Raw genomic sequence first — 22,204 nt, 5'->3', positions numbered from 1 at the left:
TTTTTTCTCCATGGCCAGGTTATGGCGCTTCTGCTCATCTAATTCTGCCCTATTTTTCTTGGCATCTATTACTGTTTTTGCTATGGCAGCTGATCCCCCAGCCAAGCTCCCAACAGCCCCAAGTGCTGCTAAGATGGCCGGGATAGTAAATATGAAGCCACCCACATGTGATTTTTTTCTAGATTGCTGTAATTTTTTTAATTGGGGGGTACTAAGCAACAATTTCATACCATGCCCCTTGGCAAGACAAGAGCTTTTTTTCTTGCGCTGCTTTTTGGTCAAAAGACTGTCAATAGTTTTAAGAGATTTGAGACCTGCATAAGGTATTTGATACATAACACCCTTGGCCTTCATCGTAGGTTTATTATATACATGTTCACAACCCCCACCCCAGTTTTTGTTTGGTGCTCATAGCTATGGTGGTTCCCAATGCTGCTATTCTCTCACTCAAAGAAGCATCTTTGCTTACAAATCTACCAAATGCAGCCTCTTCTAATTTCTTGTCTGCAACATGTCTCTTGTCAAGATCAGAATGTGTGTTGTATGCTATGTCATGGTCTCTACAAGCAGCATCTAGGGGATTTACACCAGGATCCCCTCTGTTTAATCTATGGTCCAATTTTGTGCCTGGACCACAATACTGATAGCCTGGAATGTGTAGTTCAAATGGCAGCTTGTTTATAATGTCATTAACCAACCCCCGACCCTCAGAAATATTCCAACATTTAGGTGGTAGGGTATTAATAATTTTTATGAGATATCCAATGCCCTTAGGGTCATTCACTATAAAATTAGACAATTTGGTGCTTATCATGTCCATAATTCCAACTTTTTCATTGTAAAAATTGTGGTTGCCAGCATTTTCCTCCCCAGCTATGACCAGCAACCTATCTACAAGTTTCCTGACATCATCAACCCACACAAATTCTTTAGGCAGGGTGTTGTATTGTTTGATTCCACTGCCAGTCTTGATTTGTGACCATATGGGCTTGATTAAGTTGTTGTATTTTGCCCTACTGCTCGACTTGACCCTTTTTTGTGTTGGATCATTGTTCTGGTATAGAGCATCTGATTTTATTAATATTTCTTTGTAATCCTCATAATCCTGATCTGTATAGCTGCCAGGCCTTTTCCTAGTCATCAGTTCCCACAATCCAGGTGTGCCGGGGTACTTAACAAAAGCACCTTTTTCTCCGAGACGAGATTCTGAATAAACAATTATATCATCTCCCATAAAAGTTACTCTGAAATTGCCAATTCTATGTATGATGCTCCCATCAAGCTCTGTGTCGGCATATAAGCCAAACACCTCATCTTTATTGTCTTTAGGTGTGGTTAAATATTTTTGAGCAAGAAGACCCAATTCAATAGGATCCTGAGTAGCTTCAATTCTTCTAGGAGCAATAGGACTAGGTGTATGAATACTGGAAAGTGGGGTGATTGGATAATCTAATATGTTCCTTGCAGCTACAGGTACAAGCTCTGTGATCAAATCTTGATTCTGCTCTGTAACAGTTTTGATATTCTTACCTAAATTATTAATAGCATCAATTACAGGCTGTTCTGTTTGTTTGTGTTTTTCATAAATTCCACGGTTCTGTGATTTCCATCCCTTAAATCTTTTTACAAGATAATCTCTTAACTTAAGATCATCAATTATTGGCCTTTTCATGGTTGTTTATATACGTCTCTACGTCTAGAAAATCGTTGATTTTATTTCTGTATTTGCCACTATTGGGTGTTCTTGTCATATCAATAGTGACAAACCCATAACTGTCCTGGTTCCAGCACTTGCTGCAAAATTTAGAAAAATCATTGTAACTCAAGTCCCCACCTACATATTCATCATGTATGTGTTTGAGGTTGGTATGGTCTTGATGAAACACGCATATAAAATTGCTGTTGTCTCGGATCAGTTGCTTCGGAATTTTTGAAAAAGTCTGTGCCAGGTAGAAGCAATCAATGTTTTTGTGTCGGCCCTGTGTAAAGAAATGTCTAACCTTGTTTTGATTATCCAGTATAATGTCATCAAACACAACAACAGAATTATCGAGACATTCATGGAGTGGCTTAACATCTGGTTCAAAAGTGGCAATATCCAATCCATCATATAGCTTCATCAGCTGCTGATATTTTAATTGTTCCAAGCTCTTAGAGAAGATATACAAGTGCCTGTTTTTCCAGTCTAACCAGTTGGGTGCCAATCAACCATTAGTGTAGTTTTACCACAAGCAGATGGCCCAACAATAAGACACCTAATATTATCAGGCAGCAGCACTCCATTTCTCTTAATCTGCTGTTCAGGTTCTGGCAGCCTTTTTATAACATCCCAGGTGTTCATATTATCACTTTGTCTGCATCGATCCAGCTGTTTTCCGGATGACCCAGCCATTTGACAAATAACTTGTTGCCTTTTCTGCGGATGATTTTTTCTATGAGATATGTGTCAGGCTGTTTAGTTTTGCTGAGTTCTTGTTCATAGAATCTGCCTTTGAGAATTTCTCCTCGGTGATCTTTTATTATATATGTGTTAAGGGTCCCGGGTTTAACTTGAACCACTGTAAATAATTCAGTGCTCCAGTTTCTTGTAAAGCCTCTTTTGAATAAGTGCTTATATTTGCTGATTCTTACTTGATCACCAATCTTGTATTTGGCCTTTCTTGTTGTTGGCTGATATTTAGGATAATAAACAGTGCTGATCAATTTTTGCTCATCAGATGAAGTTACTTCAGAGGGTTTCATGTTGATTGTGGAATGAACCGAGTTGTTATATTTATGTAGAAGTTCTGGAAGAATATTAATCCATTTATAATTACCTTGAAGTGTAAATTGTTTATACATAAGATTTTTTAAGGTTCTGTTGAATCTCTCTACAATTGAGGCCTTGAGGTCACTGTAACTCGAGTAATGTTTTATTGACCGGCTTTTAATAAATTGTTGAAACACTGAATTATAAAATTCTTTGCCATTATCTGTTTGCAAATAGCGCGGTGATCTTCCTGAATGATTGATGATTGTCCTGAAGGCTTCTGTAACACATTTTCCAGTCTTGGATTTGAGTGGCACAGCCCAGGCAAATTTTGAAAATGTGTCTATGACAGTGAGTAGATACTTGTAGCCCTTGTTGATTTTGTCTAAGTTTTTCAACTGCCCACTTGCCATTTCAATCAAGTCGCTCTGCCATAAATCATCTATGCCCTTTGTGACTACTGGGAGTCTCTTATAATTATGTCTGGCTTGTCTGTGTAATTCATCAACAACTAGACATAATATGTAAACAAGAATATTGCAACTATGGGGTGTTCAGCAGCTGATACTGCAGGATTTTCTAAATATAATTTGTCCCCTATTTGTATTTTAAATTCCAGAGTGCCATCATCTTCAGTATAGGCTGTTTCTAATGTATTGGGATCTGTAAAATCCTCCAACTCTACACTGGTGATTTTCACTTTGTTGTCAGCATTTGTTATTGATAAGGTAGGGTAGTGGTGTGCCTGTGGCTGATGCCAATATTTGATCTTGATTGGTCTCAGTGTGCCCCCAACAAAAAATTGATAATAAAATTGTGCAGGGGACAGCATATATATTTTGCCACCTGGTGTAAATGGTGAATCATATTCTTTGTTGGGGATGCTGTACAATTCAAGAATTACTGTATGTTTTGGATTCTCGATTATGCCTGTTATTTCCTTTTCTGCTGTAAGCAATCTGCTTGTTACAGATTCAAGGTGCTCATTGATGGTCCTAACAACATCATCATGGCCTGGCTTGATCTTTATGTCCACAACAAGTTTTTTGTATTGTTGCACAATTTCTTGTAGCTGGGTGGCAAAAACAGACAGGGCATTTGCTTGATTGGATTCCATGGTCCCTAGCTGTTGCTTGATATTGGCTACAATTTGTTGCAAATTTTCAACAACTGCCAATTTTGAATTTTGAGCAGTAAGATCATGGACCTGTCTTCTGATATCCTCAAACAGGGCATGCAGTTCATTAATATGTTGATTGGTTGGTAGAGTGGCAACTGTCTGAGTGAGTTGTTTGATCTCTGCCTGGATATTCTTGACATCTTCTGATTTCAATATGCGATTCACTGCCCTCTTAATTTTTTTAAGTTCCTGTGATGTGGGAAGATTTGACACTGTATTTTGCAAAAATTCAAGTGCCAATTTCACATTGTTTAATTCAGATGCATCAGCCACATTTTGCATAGCATTTTGGAGCAGGGCTATATCTGCCTGAGAGGGTGTTGATTGTTGTAAAATTTCAAGTTTTGTTTGGATATCATCGATCAAGTGATGAAAATGAGATAGTTCAGATTTAGTGTTGAGGTTTTCAAGCTTTGTGATCTGTTGCTGGACACTGACAAGTGTGTCTACAATACCGGGCAGGCGGGATTCTAGTACATTTGCCAAATCACTTTGCACTGCTGCTATGGTACCTTCAAGATGGGTTATGGAACTTTGAATTTTTCCAAAATCTTCATATGTTTCAAGTTGCAGCTTGATGTTGGCAACACTCCGAGTTATTGCATTCAAAGCATCAGAAGATGGCAAGTTGTTCATAAAATTTTCAAGTGTCTCAATTTTTTCTTTAACCTCGGCTATGGCATTGTTCAGAGGGTCCAGGTTAGGTATCTGGAGTGACTGAATCTGTTCTTTTAGAGTGGAAATCACTAGATCAAAATCTTCTTGTGATTTTATGCTTTTGACAATTGTTTGGAGCTGTGTCTGGACATTATTTATCTGCTCTTCCAATTGCTGTTTCAATTGCTCAGAGTTGTTAGCCTGGCTCTTAAATTTGGCTTGAAGAGCTGCAACAGCCTCTTCCAAACTTTGAAAATTATCCAATGTTGCCAGGTCAGTATATTTCTGAAGCAACAATTTGAGTTCAGAATCAATTTTAAGAAGAGGGTCCATGCATTGTGATTGTAAATTTGTAATTTCTAATTGAAGACTGGCATTGAGTGTGGTTTGTAAAGCTTGTAAATCACTTCTTAATTTCTTGACTCTGACATCAAGCATCAGAATCTCATCACTGTGATCTTCATGTCTTGTATGGCCAAATATATCATTAGGCATTTTTGTTTTAGTGGTTATTTATTATAGAGTATCTGATTCTTAATTCTATAAAAAAGGGTATAAGCTTGTCATAAGATCCAGGGACCTCAATATATAAGCAGTCACCAGCAGAAACAGTATATACAGTGCCAGAAATCATGTTTGAGTGCTTAATTCTATAAATATTTCTCCCTACTGAAATCTTGACATCACCCTCAGGGGTTGTAATAAATTGCAATTGACCACCTACAGGTAATTGGTAATGATTTAAATTATTGTTAAATATGTACAATATTTTACCTGTTTCATCATCAACATCTGTAAGTATGCTGTTCAGATGAATAATTAACAAGCCACTCAGTTTAGACAGCATATCAGGAGAGGCTTGTGGTGTTGGCAGGTCCATAATAGCCTGTTTTTTGAACCCAAATAAGTTCATAGGCATGTTTATTTATTTCAAATCATGCTCTGTAATTGGGCATTGTTTGCCACTTTTCAAATCACAATGCCCCCATGGTAGAGTATGTATGTCACATGATAAAATGCATCTCTTATCATCATGTGGGTCCAGAGCCACTTTTCTTACAATATTGCTAGTCAGCAAGTGATCCTCACTCTGAATTCTATTTTCTGATGTTCTAATTGAATTCTGGGATTTGAGGCAATTTTCATAATCTTCAAATTGGAGATCTTTTTCAACAGTCACTCTGCCAATGCCCTTGGCCTTTTTGGCAACAGCGCCACTACATGTTTCAAAACTGTACATCTTGGCACTTAACCCAGCAAATTCTACAATAACATCACCACATGTCTCATCTTTTAACTTGCCGGGCACCTTTTTGTTGTGGGGTTGAATTATTGTATGTTCACTGGTATCAAAATATTGAAACAATTCAGGCTGTGACATATCTTGATAAACATCTTCTGTTTGAATATCAAGAATAAAACTATCCGTGTCCATGTACAATAATTTTACACGATCACCATAAAAAGGTTTCAGCACGTCATAATAGAATGTTAACATATGTAATTTGGCCAATTCCAATATCGCAGCCCCTACATAAATAGGTTTATCAAACTTGATCTTTGTTTTCATCATGTTGAAAAGTGCCATGTGCTCATCATAAATTCTTCTATAATTGAAGTTGGGCTTTGCAACCAATTTTTTGCTCAGGCTGGGGTCAGTAATTATTTTAACATCGGTATGTTTCCTGACATTTTCAATTGTTTTGCCATACACTGAATTCACCATCAATTTAAACAAAGATTTATCAAATTGGCTCTTTGCAGATGTTCGAAGCTCTGTGTTTGTATCAATATATGGTTTCAACCATTCTGAGTGCCTGAACCTCAAAACTTTGCCAACTTTGGTCACTTGAACACCATGTTTCATCAGGAACTGGAGGTTTTTGTAATATGTGACATAACCCTGTTTTGGCTCCAGAGTCATCATGAGCTTCTTCTGTTTAGAGCCAGGTGAACACTGAACCTCGGGAATTGGGGGCAGATCAGAAAATTTATTGTGCAAATCATCTGGAATTGTCAGATCAACCTCTAAGAAGAGACCATATTCACTGTCATCAAAGTCCTGAAGATCTTCAATCTTGAAATCTTCGACCCATTCAAGCCCTGCATATGGCAGTTTATCCATCATGGCATAACCATAGAGGCTGTTTGCATCTACATACAGTATAAAATTTGATGGCCGTGCTGGATCATAATCAGGCATATACTTGTTATTTGCTCTGGCATATCTCTGGGAACATTGCACCATCCCCCCTCTTATACATTTCTCCATAAACAGATACATATCTTGATCGTGGATCAGATCCAATTGCATTTTGGTGTTGAAAAACATTGCGGCCCATGCTAGGCCCGGGGCACTGAAAAAATACACTGGGTCCAGTTTATAATTTTGCATGGAAGATTTTCTGAATGCTTGCAATATATCAGCTAAGAGAGTGACATCAAGTTTCAAATATGCCATGTGATAATCACCAAATGTCTGGCAATTTAAATTGTTCCACATCAACTGAGCATGGTGATAATCTTCATCAGTGATTCCAGATCCTCTGATTTTGCTGTAAAACTCTTCTTGTGGTGGCAGGGAACACTCATCAAATTTGGAAAAATCTGTGACATAGTCATATGGATATACACCCTTCCGCCTAATTAATTTCAGGTCCTGATTTGGAAACAAAGCACTTGTGATTTTGAATTGATCATCAGATAATTGAGTGGCCAGTGTAGCCAGGCTAGCCGATAAAAATCTGTAAGAATCAAGAAATCTTATGTGAATAGGAACACCATCAACTTTAATTATCTTGCTAATAGATATATATTTCTCATCATTTTCAGCTAAAATATTTAAATTCTGCTTCTCAAACCCCTCGTACCTGATCAGATGATGGAAATCATAATTGGATGCTCCATGGCAAAATATGGGGATGAATCTTGGTCTCTTGATCTTAATATTGCAGCTATTACACAGGGCCATTAAGAATTTACCATCTGTATGAGAATGGTGATGTACCTTGATATTTGTATCTGAAAATTCACAATCACATACCGGGCATTTTTCTGCATTGTTGAAATCTTCAATCTGTTTCTCTGTTAAAGGCAACATGGGCTTTGATATTAATAAGATGTTAGATGCTATGTCACGGCACTCATTTTCTATTATATGTGCAAATATTTTGATGGCATCTGGTCCCTTGTATGAATATTCTTTAATGACAACACCATCCTGTATAACCACACAACAAAAGCTGGAAGGTTCATGTAGCTGGTATGGTGTAATTGAAGATTCTTCTGGATCTGGATTGCAGAATTCAAAAGATTTGACGTTCGATTCAAAATCACAGACAATATATGCTGGGTGTTCCAACAAGGCTTCATTCTTATTGAATTTGCAATTTTCACTTGGATTGGGCATCACCATATGAACAGGTTTATGGTTCCCACAGTATTTCAGATGCTCAATTAACTTGTTTTTAGCAATTTCTGCGTTCACTTCCCGAACCCCCTTCACCATTTTTTGACCATCAAATACAGTTAAGCATCTTCTGCACAACTTAAATATTGTATTGGATTTGTCTAGTTGTTTTCTGACTAAAGCTTCAAGACTGTGTATCAGAGTATAATGGTGTGTATCATCCCCTTCAATTAAGAGCAAATCAATAGGAATAGTAGATTCATCATCAAGTGTACTGATTCTGAGAGGTGCTATCGGGCAATTGCCAGTGGAGCAAATAAATACATTAATAGATAATTGTTTGCCATTGATGTGCCTGGCCCTTTTTTCAAATTTGTCAATATTCTGGACAGACATTGGATATTCTAAACCCTCCATTGCATCATCAAAATCATGTTCATGTTGTTTGTAATAATTTATTCTCTGAGGATTTCTTGAAGCTGGAAACAAAGCAGCTAATATACACCACAAAAAGCATTTCGCGTCATTATTTTTTATATTGACCACGGCTCTTCTGTTTTTGATATTGGCAGGTAATGGCAGATATGTAGAACCTTTTAATGGGCTGAATTCAGAAATATTAACATATAACTTGTGCGGAGAGCCGCATAGGCTCCATCCAGACTCTTTTGCCGCAAATTCAGAGTGTTTGATATTTAATTGTTCCATCAATCTGCTTATTATTCTGTCCAAATTTGTATTTGAGTATACCGATACAGTTTCTGTTATGTGGGGCTGTGTAAATTTTGTGTCATTTGGTTTCTTATATTGTACAAACAATTTAAGGGACAGTTTATAAGAGCCATTTTGTGCATTGAGAATTGCCTGGAGATCAGAATTTATACTGTTCAAGAAATTCTCAATGCCACATCTTGGCTCTGATACAAACCGGTGATCTCTTAATTGGCCGTTAAAACTGCTACGGATGGGTACATGGCGTGGCTGCTTTGCTGCTCTGGCATTAAGAGGTGCTTCGTGCTTTCTTTTCAGACCAGATGTTGATGACTGTGCAGAGCAAGTATCTTTATGTGTATATGTGAAGTATTGCATGCTGTATTTTCTATTGCATTTGGGGCAAATTATTGTGGGAGTTCTGTATTTGTCCGGGTTACAAATTTTTTGGTGTCTGGCCCAATTAGAGCTAAATATATTTTTATTGCATTGGTCACAATATTTTTGATTCGGCATTTTTGCTGTTGTTTATTATATACAATTTCCTGGGATTCAAATCAAAACTTTATACTGAATAAAAATATCAGTTGAGTTCAGCTGTGTGATTTGTATATTTTGTGTGTGTGTATGTGTGTATGTGTGTTAATATTTTTGGCTTTGGTATTTATATACAATTTCTTGGGATTCAGATCAAAACTTTATGCTTATTATGACAGGTTGCAAAGCCAATAGCTTACAAGTGGAAAAAGAGAATAAATATTCATTCACACTGACCCTCCGCAAATACCTGCACAAACATGCATATCTTGAATAGCAATAATCTTGTTATGTATAACAGGCTGGGACAAATATAAGCTTGACTCTAAATATGACTGGATTACAACAAATATTGTTCAATATGAATTTAAACCTGTAAGTATGAGAAGTACTGTATCAACACATCTGTTCCCCTCAGTCAGTCTCACAATACTGACTGATGCAATATTCGGGAATTTCTGTAAATACTGGCGCTGAGGGCAAACCAAAAATCAATACTACCGTCTCGGGAATTCCACACTCTGACACAGAGGGGGAAACATGCAAACATATAATATAAGAAATAGAGTGTCACGGAGCAAGCAAATTGAACCTGGTATCCAATTAAACTTAAACTGGAAGTAAATATGTGTGTATGTATGTGTATGTGCTTAATTTCTGGTGTGGCCAAAAATATATCACTTTTTGACAAGTTTATGGACAAAAATCTGGCTAATACAATTTTTGTAAGTATTCACAAATCAATCTGAAGAGCTCTTCCTTTCCGAATAATTCCCGAGGGGATTTTTTTCCAAAATTCTTGGGTTAAGCAGGTGCTACACTTGAGCAAAAAGCTCACGTAGGCATGTTGAGCTTGTTTTAAGTATAGCAAAGCTGCTGGAGGGGAGCTCTTCCTTTCCGGTCCTGTCCCTATTGTAAATACATCTACACACCCTCTTCGCCGATCTATTTTCCAGTATGTCGCAACCGCATAGACGACATAGAGTTGGTGGTGACGAACGAGAAAGAGAGGTGGTGGATTTCGCAGGTGCAACGACCACTGCCGTCGTGGAGATCAACGTATAATAAATAACACACATAGTGAAAATGGAGCAAATCGAAAGTTACGAGTTGCAATCTTTTCCTCCCAACCGTCGCACGTTCGCAAATTTGAACGAAGCGAACCGGGAGATCGAATACGACGTGGACGTAGGGGATGGGTTCGTTCATCCTCACAGAGCGGACCTCTACCTTCAATTCGACGTGGTGAAGAAGGAAAGCGGAGAAGCGTTTCCGCCCAATGCAAATTTGATACTCGTGGACAACTTCGTGCCTCACCTGTTCTCGCAGGTGGAGGTGAGGAAACACAACACCGTCATCGACAGAATAGATTATCCAGGCATCACGTCAACGGCAGTGGGAACATTGAAATTATCCAAAACGGACGCGGCGTACTACCAGGCGGGAGGGTTCGAAGCGGGGACGAAAATATCAACGAGAAGTCACACGGTGCTCTTTCCCATGCGTCTGCTTCCGGGATTCTTCTCGGACTACAAGGAGATCATGTGGAAGGGAGGATTGCGCGTCACGTTTCGAAGAGCGGCCAACGACAACGACGCACTGATGCGATACTCTATTTGGGTCCGGACGGCACGCCGCTGCCCAACACTTTACCCGAAGCAGCCAAGTGCGTCATCCGGAGCATGGAGTTGAGAATGCCGATCGTGGAATACGAGACGAACTACGCCCTCAAGTACAAAGCGGAGATCTTGAAAAGTCCGCAGGTATCGATTCACTTTCACGGTTACCAGTGCGTGCAGAAGATAGCGTCGGGAAGTCACATGGAATTCGACGTGACGACGCAGTTCAACAACATACAGTTCGACATGCCAGATTTCGTCGTAGTGCTCTTTCAGACCGGGCGCGATAAGAATCAGGAAAAAGATTCCAGCAAGTTCGACGACTGCAAGATCAAGAACGTTTATCTCAAGAACGGTAGGAACGAAGTGTTCCCGCGCGAGAATTACAACCTCGACATAACCAAAGACGATTACCTCAAACTTTACGAAGCGTTCTCTGCTTACAAGCGCGTAACGGAGGGAAGCGTGGACATGTACTACACGCCCAGCGAATTCAAAATCCACAGACCCATGTTCGTCATCAACACCACGAAAAGAAAGCAGGTGGTGGTCAACGATCGAACCAACATCAAGATCGTCTGCGAGTTCAACAGTCCGTTGCCCGAGGATACTCTATGCAGCGTCATCCTGGTCGCAGAGAAGTCCTTCGTCCACGACGTGAAGAACGAGAGGGTCACAGAGCAGTTTTAACAGGTTTAACATTTTTTCTTGCACAATCAGTTACAATAAGGAATTTTTGTACTAGCACAATCAGTTACAATGGCACAATACGAATTTCACTAGTTCAGATCAGTTACAATGTCAATTTCATCAGTTATCAGTTATTTTTTTTTTCATCAGTTTTTGCACTATAGCACGAGACAATCAGAATTTGCACAATTTTTTTTTTTTACACGAGAAAATTAACAATAAAATTCTTTTTTTTATCGTTTCAGATGCTGTCGAACATCAAAAAACACATACACATACACACACTAGAAAAAAAAAAGCATGCAACTTTATTTGTAACACGCACATATTCTCCATCTTCATCAAGAAAATATTATAATAAACATAATTTTTTTATCTATCTCACAATAAAACTCTATATCCAAAATATTACAACATCAAATAACACTAGAGTCGTTAGTACACGTTGCATGCATTACGGAGGTCCTCTGTAGAGTTTCATGGAAGTTTGAGAGAAAAAAAAAACACGTGAAACTCTATAGAGGTGTGGTTATCTATAACCGCAGCCGTTAGAACCTTTACTTTTTTTTGGTTGGGCACCACGCACTCCTGGCGGGGTTTTAGGGGCCAGGAATCCTAAAAAAAAAAAAAAATATATTTTTTTGTTTGTTTGCTTGCGTCACAATACAGGCACGCGCGCATATGTGTGTGTGTGTGCGACAGAGAGAGGTTTACAAAGGTCAGGTCACGATATATAAACATTGGCCGGGACTTGGAAAAAAAAAATTATGATAAGGTACATTCATCCTTGAAGGATGAGAAAGTGCATTTACTCGTACCGGCTTTTTCTGCGCTGTAAAACATCGTCAGGCGCGGGACGTAGAGAAAAAGTGAGTTTTTTGATGTTTTGATGAAATTTTCGTAGGTTTGCAACACTGTGGCTCACTACAATGAGTTTTTGAGGTTTTGGTGCTGTTTTCTACGCTGTGAAACATCGTCAGCGCAATAAATGAGGCGCGGAACGTGGAGAGAAAGTGAGTTTTTGAGGGTTTTTTTATCCTCACTTAATGACGTTCAAACGGGCTGATTACACTACTCACGTGCGTCTTGTCCACGTAATCGCAAGAGGAACCATTTTTCGGAAAATGTGTCAGCTTCTTCCGTACAGTGCATTGGAAACTGCATTCTTGCAGGCAAACACGACTTGAAGCCTATAATATCCTCTGTGGGATGTGTGTTGTGTGGTCTGTCCATGTACGTTTGTTCCGTCGCTGTTTCATCCAGACCAGTGTCTCTCAATCGCCGGGCCGCGGACCGATACGGCTATCGAGAGGTTCTCAAGTTTACGACTTGCAGCCTTAGTAGCTGTCAACCACCTGGAAATATGGTTTGGACTGCGATAATCGGAAAGCCCTTTGCGACAGTGGCGATGAACGATCAAAGGATCTAACCGGGCGGTGCGTTGCTTCCTGCTACCAAATTTGGAGGTTAACGGATGGTCAACAGGGCCAATTTAGTTTGTGCAGCAATTTTCATTAACAAATCATTGAAGTGGAAATATTTGGATTAAAATTGGACTTTTTTTCGGGTTATAAAATGGAACATTGAAAATCAGCACTTACCTAATTAATGTAAAGATGTTGGCCAGATAAACTAAAATATTCCATTAGATCAAGTCATCAATTAATTTAAAGCAAATTTTATATTTGTCAACAAGGCTAGACATAATCGAGCTAATACTCTCTATGACTATCTATGCCATAATTTATTCATTAATATTAAATGTCAAGGGTAGAAATTATTTAGTGAATGTTAGTAAGCTATTTACCAGATAATTGTTGGGATCGGGTCATCGACTTCTCTAAAAGAAAAATTACGAGGCCGCAGGCCCACGAAGGTTGAGGACTATCCACCCCCCCCCCCCCCGCCAACTGCCTCATCCCCTACCCAAATTTTCTGCAAACACCCTTCCAGAAATGTTTCACAAAAGACAACTTTATGGTCATTTTTGCTATACATTTACTTTTACACTCCCCTAAAAACAACCTTACACACACGTACATGGAAAATTCTGGATAAATTTCTGTAGTCACTATTCATCCTCATCCCCATTGTCGAGATCAGCCAAGCAACGTAAAATAAATTTATAAAAATATATGCACGCTAAAATCTCTACTGTCCATATCCATTTCTGGCGAACAGTCCAAATAACGGTGCAACGTCCGGGCGCCGGAGCACTGCACACTACACCCCGGAGCGGTGCAAAAGTGTACCCATATATGCTAGCTTGTAGCCAGCCGAAGACATGGACTCAAAGTATCTCAGGGCTTGCGGGGTTTAGTATGGAAAGGTCAAAGGTCAACTTGTAAAAGTTTATTTATATTTATACACGCATGTAAATAACCAGTTTAGCACATACGCTCTTAAATCCTCCTCAGTGAGGTACCTGGGCAGTATTAGTATTCTTATCTAATTTAGGGGGGAACCAACTAGTACAGGTAACCAATAGGAACCTGGGTAGCCGTCACGTGCCACGCCGTCTGGGGACAACATGCGAAAGCGTCAATAGCGAGGGACGGGCCAAGGGGCCCGCGGTTTCACAAAGGTGTTGGTGTGAAAGGACGCCGCAAAGTCAATCCAGCTACGACAAGGGAACGGTTCGGTCCCTTGGCATGTCCAGTCAGTAGCAAGAGACGGCAAGGTACAAAGGGTAGGTCTGGAAGCACCCAGGAGACTTGGGCTTGGGCCGCCACGACCCAAGGGTAGCACATCAAGCTCTTATGGGGCAGACCAGGTAGGTAGGAAAACTGCTTTTCTTTTCTCCTCCTTCCTTCTCAAGGAAGCTATTGGATCCTGGTAGGGGAAACTTCCAGACTAGATCTGGGAACCAGGTCTTTCGCAGTCGGCATCTGGCAGTCGACTGAGCTCCGGGCCTCGCTGCTCTGTTTATATACTGTTTGGTGGCAGCACTGAGGCGGGTGGAGAAGATCGGAACTAAGCCGGCTGCAGCGTTGCAAACTCCTTTCAATTCACGAGATGCAACTCGTGCGTTATAAAATATCAAGTTTAGCATTGTAAAAACCACTAGCATGTGGCGATATAAACTTAACACTTGTGTGCTAAACTGAACACGTTACATTAAAGAAATTACAAGATAAAGAGATTCAACAATGCAAGTTACAAATTAAACAACAATTACTGCACAAAAGATAACTGAATGCGTAAACCACGCAGGGTATTTAGCATGCTTTCTTTAACCAAAACGTGTGTGCCATAACAATATATGCTTCATGCTTAACAACAATGCACTCAAAATTAGATAAAAGATAAATCAAAAGCGTAAGCCTCGCAGGGCATTTCTCAAGCATTAATAATTATATATTAAAGAATATGGCTATCACGCAGGATAGCTAAATGTGATGACCACGCAGGGTCGTTACATATGCCCCTTTCTCGGCCAAAAATTTTGAGGAAAATTAAAAAGTTTAAATTTTCAGAAAATTTTTTGGCAAACCAGAGTCTATATCTCTTTTACTCTTCAATCACTAAGTCTTTTCTTCATTCACTATTTGTCTTCTCCGTTCGGGGGAACACCTGAAGAGACGAAGGTTGTCAAAATTCACTCGGTCGACTGGGTTCTTGGTCGTCGGGTTCAACAGCAGGGCAGTGTTGCTTCGAACATCCGAGGCGACATAGGGGCCAATGTATACCTCAAACAATTTGGCGATAGTCCTATTCTTTCGGGAACTTAACTTGTGATTCCTGACAAGAACCAAGTCACCTTCTTCTAATTGAAGAGTGTTTTTTTTTCTTTCATTCTTCTGTATCAACAATTGTTGAGCCTTGCTAGAGTGTTTAGATAAGGCTTCGTCGTAGAGATGGTGAAGTAGTCCAGAACTTCATTAGACAGGGATACACGGAATAGCAACCCAAGAGGAAAACACTTTGAAATATCTGAGACAGGGTGCATGGCAAGTTAATCAGCGAACTCATAACCAATAAATTTATAATGAGACACAATATTAGCTGGACGAAGTTCCAAATCTTCCAATCTTCATTCTCCAGTAAAGCCATCAGGAAAAGCGGTATAGAATGCGACTCGTAAAGAACTGTCTCAGCACACTGCTTATATCCAACATCCTTCAATGGTACGAGCTTCTCAAGAATAATCTTCAAATTGCGTCTCAGCACATTTAGGAACTCCTGCTTATGGGAATCAGTCAAAATATCTAATACCTCTACCTTCCTTGAGAGGTCAGCGGATTTATACATCTCAGCCTTCTCTACCTGGCCTACGTGGATGTACCGCACAGCTTCAATATCCAGAGGATTCCCTTCCTCATGTTCAGGAGTCTTCACGAAAACCAACTCTGCTGAGTGCTGTCTGAAGCATGACATGACTTCAAGAAGATTCGCACTAAATCCCTTCAATATAAATACTTCAGTACTGAAAGTCATTCCACCTATTTGTAGCTCTACTCGCCTACTTCCAAAAACTCGCTTTCTGTGGGTACCAGAGAAATCAACTAATCTTATTTCTGGAACCTTTTGTACCTGAATGCCTGGTATTTGATCCTTTAGTTTAGTCCAGACATTATGACTTAGAATTGAACATTCGCTTCCGGTATCAATTATACAGTTTATCGGTATTTCCATTAATTTTGCAGACACTGCTGGTGATTTGTAACTGGTCTTAGAGGCTCGTGCAGATTTCAGATCACTTTGTAAATTTATTTCCTCTGTTTCGGACAATTGAAAATTTACTTTTAGTTCCTGGATAGATCTTAGTGGTCGCTCCTCCGAGGCCCCTTGCCTAAATGGGAACGAAGCACCTAGACAAGGCTCTAGTTTGTGTGACTAGACTGTGACCTTTGGTTATGCAGGAAGTCCCGGGTTGTCTCTAGGGCTTCCTCTTGCTCAGAGGTCAAGTCTTCTCTGGTTGGTGACTGCCTTCTAGTCTGTTCTGCACCCCGAGGTGAGTATCGTCTAGGGGAACTCCCATCCTGATAATTCCTTATATCAGGGAAGCTTCGACCTCTTTCTGGATAAGGTCGATTAAAGTTCCTCTGACCATCCTGTTGGCTGCGGTCCGCTCCTCTCCAGCCTTGTCTTCTATAAAACTTTGGAGTCCTCGCAGCATTCCTTTCTCTACCGCTGGTTCTGGTCTCGATGTTGCGGACTTTGAAGCTCTTATTATTTATTCCAGACTCTTTACTCTTGGGGTCTTCCCTATTTCTCCAGGCATCGGGATCGTCATAGATGTCGAAATCCTTGAGAAAACTGGTCAATTCATCAACTGATCTTGGAGCATGCGCAAGGCAGAGGTTCCGGATACGATTCGGCAGCTGTTCTATTATTAGATTCAGCACTTCACTTTCGCTGAAATTGTCACTCAAGTTTCGATAGGCAGCGTAGATGCTCCAAGCGAAGCTCTCCATATTCTCGTGGACTGGGCGAAAATATCGTCGATTTCTTACGGCAGTTAACTGTCTCTGTTTGGCTTTCTCAGAGGCAAACTCCTCCTTAAATCTTAGGCAAAAGTCGGCATAGTTGACAAAACTATCTATGTTTCCCGCCAGCCAATGTTCCGCCTTGCCTGCAAATACTCTAGGAAGTAACTCAAGTCTATAGTGCTCAGGTATCTGCATAAGCTCGAAACTGACATTAAGCTCTCTAAGGTACTTCTCTGCCGATTGGGCCTCGATATCGCCTTTGAATTTTGGTATGTGGGCGATATCAGCCATCCTAGGCATCTTGAAATCGGCTCTACGTCGAGGAGGAGATCCATCAGAACTGTCTCCCTCTCTAGGCCGCTTGCCTCTACCTGTTCGAACTGTTCTTTCGACGGAGTAGGGACTTTGCACTACTCTAGGAGGTTCAAAGGTGACCGCTTCCGGGTTTAAGCTTCCACCCCGTTCAATAGAATCCGGGAGTACATCTGAAGTGGCTTCGGTTTGCAACTGCAGTCTTTGAAACTTATCCTGCAGCTCACCTACTCTTCTAATTATAGTTCCAGTTTGTTCATGGATCTCTTTTCGAAGGGACACTTCCAGTCTCTTGGTCTCTTAACGGAGAGAGCTCACTTTTTCTCCAGCAGTTGTTACAACTTCTTCCCGGAGATTCCGCGTCAATGCGTCGGCAGCCTCCTTCTGCTCTCGTACAGTTTTTTCCATCTGCTCGGTCCTTTCACCAAGGGTTTCTACCACAGAACTCATTGCTTCAACAGAGACCTCTATCTGTTTAACCCTCTCGGGATCGTCACTTTCAGTTTCTTTCCTAGTAACTTCCCCTCTAGACTGGACCAGTTCTAAGCAGGTATCTAGATTCCTCTTCATCTGTTCATGCTCTCTTTCTATCTCTCCACGCCACTCAGCTAAGGGCTCTAGTTGTTCTTCTACTACCCTTACTACCTCCTGTTGGCAAGAGATCCGGATTTTCTCCAACTCTTCTCTAACACTTTCTCGTTGGTCAACCTTAAGCTGAGAGAAAAAAGTTCGCAACTCCTCCCTACTTTTCTCGGCTTCTAGCTGCCTTCTTTCATTCTCTGCCTCTTTTTCTTCCTCTTCTTCCTTTTCTTTCTTTCTCTTTTCTTCCTCTTCTTCCTTTTCTTTCTTTCTCTTTTCTTCCTGACTTTCCACCAGGACACGGAGAACTTCTAACTCCCTTTCTCTTTTCTCTTCAGCTTCTCGCTTCTCCACCTCTCTTTTCTCTTCAAGAGACTTTATCAGTGTCCTAAACTGATGTACCTCTTCTTTCCTTTTAGCTTCTTCTTCTGCTTTCTCTCTTGCCCTTTTAGCTTCTTCTTCTGCTTTCTCTCTTGCCCTTTTAGCTTCTTCTTCTGCTTTCTCTCTTGCCCTTTTAGCTTCTTCTTCGGCTTTCTCCTCTTTAATACGGGCTGTCTCCTCTTCCTTCTCAAGGAGTCTCCTCTCCTCCATGGATTCGACCACCTGTCTCAGCTCTATCAACTCTTTCTTACGAGTTTTCTCTAATTGAGCAGTTTCCCTTTTCCTTTGTTTTTCATCAATCTGTCTACGCTCTTCCTCTTCTTTCTTACGTTCCTCTTTATCTTTCATTAACCACTCCAGCAGCCAATGGTCGGATTGGGTCTTACTTGGAAGATTTGGTTCAAGCAGGGACGCTACCAAGGGTGCTGATAAGCATGTTTTACACCTAGCCTCTGCATCAGTCTCTGAGGTCTCTTCTTGCCCCTCACATCTCAAATGGAAATTCTTGAGACACTGGAAACATTGGAAGGACTCCATCTCGGCTCCAGAATCATCACAGCATGCGAACCCAGTCTCACCTTCCATGGTTTTTCTCCCTCTGCTCCGTAGACTCATTCCGGACGTTTCTTTTTCCATTTTGTCACAATCGTATATGTCACAACACTTTACCTTCGTGAATTCTGTATGGTTCCTCCGAAAACACTTCACTACCTTCGTGAATTCAATGGACGAACACTGTCACTAACTCTTGCACTACAACCAGTGAGCCACTTCTAGTCCATATACGGCTTCACGACGTAACTAATCTGACCCCACGTTTTACAAGTCGAGCCCTGTGTTTTTGCAAATCGGGCCCCACGTTGGGCGCCAAAAACTTTTGCAACGTCCGGGCGCCGGAGCACTGCACACTACACCTCGGAGCGGTGCAAAAGTGTACCCATATATGCTAGCTTGTAGCCAGCCGAAGACATGGACTCAAAGTATCTCAGGGCTTGCGGGGTTTAGTATGGAAAGGTCAAAGGTCAACTTGTAAAAGTTTATTTATATTTATACACGCATGTAAATAACCAGTTTAGCACATACGCTCTTAAATCCTCCTCAGTGAGGTACCTGGGCAGTATTAGTATTCTTATCTAATTTAGGGGGGAACCAACTAGTACAGGTAACCAATAGGAACCTGGGTAGCCGTCACGTGCCACGCCGTCTGGGGACAACATGCGAAAGCGTCAATAGCGAGGGACGGGCCAAGGGGCCCGCGGTTTCACAAAGGTGTTGGTGTGAAAGGACGCCGCAAAGTCAATCCAGCTACGACAAGGGAACGGTTCGGTCCCTTGGCATGTCCAGTCAGTAGCAAGAGACGGCAAGGTACAAAGGGTAGGTCTGGAAGCACCCAGGAGACTTGGACTTGGGCCGCCACGACCCAAGGGTAGCGCATCAAGCTCTTATGGGGCAGACCAGGTAGGTAGGAAAACTGCTTTTCTTTTCTCCTCCTTCCTTCTCAAGGAAGCTATTGGATCCTGGTAGGGGAAACTTCCAGACTAGATCTGGGAACCAGGTCTTTCGCAGTCGGCATCTGGCAGTCGACTGAGCTCCGGGCCTCGCTGCTCTGTTTATATACTGTTTGGTGGCAGCACTGAGGCGGGTGGAGAAGATCGGAACTAAGCCGGCTGCAGCGTTGCAAACTCCTTTCAATTCACGAGATGCAACTCGTGCGTTATAAAATATCAAGTTTAGCATTGTAAAAACCACTAGCATGTGGCGATATAAACTTAACACTTGTGTGCTAAACTGAACACGTTACATTAAAGAAATTACAAGATAAAGAGATTCAACAATGCAAGTTACAAATTAAACAACAATTACTGCACAAAAGATAACTGAATGCGTAAACCACGCAGGGTATTTAGCATGCTTTCTTTAACCAAAACGTGTGTGCCATAACAATATATGCTTCATGCTTAACAACAATGCACTCAAAATTAGATAAAAGATAAATCAAAAGCGTAAGCCTCGCAGGGCATTTCTCAAGCATTAATAATTATATATTAAAGAATATGGCTATCACGCAGGATAGCTAAATGTGATGACCACGCAGGGTCGTTACAACGGTAAAAATCATGGGACTTATATCCTAGGGAAGGTAGAGCATAATTAAGAATTTAAGTGTTCTTGGTTGCACCTGGCCACCTTGATTTGACTTTCCCACGCTTCATTCCACCCGTACTGGTATCGTGTCTGGTATCGAATCTGGTATCCCTTGATTACAAGGCGACAACGTTACCACTACGACATCGGGAGATACGAAATGAATAGCTTACAAAAATAAAACAGTGCTTAGCTATATTCATTATCACCAAGAAATTCTAGGAAATGACAAGGAAAAATATCAAAACTCAACAAAGAGGTACTGCGTATTGTTTAAATCAGCAATGATGCAAGCAGCAGTTTGCCCTTGTAAATAGTAAATTTTGGGTGATTCTTGAATAGAAATTAAAATCTTCAAAGAAAATTACACTCGTCTTTATGCAAAACTAGCTGAACATTACACTAAATACTGGAGAGGAAACTACTCACTGCATAATTCCTTGTCCTCATCACTCCTGTCATCGCAGTCATCCGTAAGGTCACAAATCCAAGACTTTGGAATACACTTCGCGTTGTTGCAATGAAATTGTGATTCTCGGCAATTATCAAGAACTGAAAAATAGAAATGAACAGAGCTTGGAACGAAAAATAGAATAGAAACACACTTTTAAAAGAAACTAATATTTTTATCACTCCTTCTCCCGCATGTTCATAATTGCAATGACCATTTATATTTCTAAAGATAACTAACTTATGTTACTCCACACACACACAAACAAACGGGATGCGATTTGAAGGAGTTCGGTTAAATTTCCTTTCTGTCTTGCATCATCCCACAAACGGGATATGTAAACTGCATTATTTAATATGTCATCCTTGTAGAGTTCAAGTTCATTAAGTATTGGCAACACTGATGGTATTAATTCTCATTTTGTTTCTGAGTTGTAGACTAGATGGTATTGGACTCAATGGAATGCAATCTGCCAACACCAGCAAGGCACCGAAAAATCAACAGGCGACCTTGAAGGGAGGGTACGCTATGTGGAGGGAAATTTTGTTTTCCAATCGATAAGGGCTGAAAGAAAGCCAGAGTGCAATCGGTTCAGCCTGTTGATGTCCTCAGTGTTACGAACTGCACGATTAAGTGTCAAGTGTACTGTATACTGTCAGCGATGTAGCATATCCACCAAGCTAATTAAAATGTATATTCATAAATAAACTAAAAAGTTTCAAAACACAGGAGAGACAGAAAAATATGATTGCTGACATACGGATGACATATTCTATGTGAAGATAAATGTTTCAGAGCGTTCGATGTATTAAGACAGCTAACATGTCCATGGACACATCCGCCAAATAAAGTTGGTAAAACTCGCTGGCCGCGGTCACACTTTCTCCAAGCGCTTTGCGAGGTGAAAAGTTACTGTCAGTAGTGTGATTTGTGGTACAACCAGCACGAGAAATGATGAACCCCTCTCAGGCAGATTTGCTTACACTTAAAACTAGCTCAACATGCCCATATGAGCTTTTTGCTCAAGTTTGGAACTCTGTCTAATCCAAGATTTTTGTAAAAATGCCCTCGGGAAGTTCCTGTGAAATGATGAGCCCCCTCAGATTGATTTGTCCACACTTACAAAAGGCACTTCTGTAAGATTGTTGTCCATAAGCTTGTTAAAAATAAGCCCCTCTTGATATTGTTTTTGGCTACACTTAAAACTAGAGCAAACGTATTAACACACCCACACCAACACACACACACCCACACCCACACACACACACACACACACACACACACACCCACACACACCCACAAACACACCCACACACACACACACACACACACCCACACACCCACCCACACAC

General features: G+C 40.7%; 1 protein-coding gene across 3 annotated transcripts in view; it reads right to left on the bottom strand.

Annotated features, from left to right (window-relative positions):
* LOC146003575 (uncharacterized) overlaps positions 1 to 22,204 on the bottom strand; it is a 340,389-nt gene that overhangs the window by 48,559 nt on the left and 269,626 nt on the right. For all 3 annotated transcript variants that reach the window (XM_083141873.1, XM_083141874.1, XM_083141875.1), the window contains one exon: positions 20,831 to 20,953. In XM_083141873.1, the coding sequence (XP_082997999.1) occupies positions 20,831 to 20,953 (123 nt within the window). The remainder of the gene's footprint in view (positions 1 to 20,830; positions 20,954 to 22,204) is intronic.

The sequence above is a fragment of the Lepisma saccharinum genome, chromosome 20 (assembly GCF_977018435.1).
Source record: "Lepisma saccharinum chromosome 20, izLepSacc3.1, whole genome shotgun sequence".
NCBI lineage: Eukaryota > Metazoa > Arthropoda > Insecta > Zygentoma > Lepismatidae > Lepisma > Lepisma saccharinum.
Note: the sequence above shows the minus strand (reverse complement) of the source record. Positions and strands in the feature narration are given on the sequence as shown.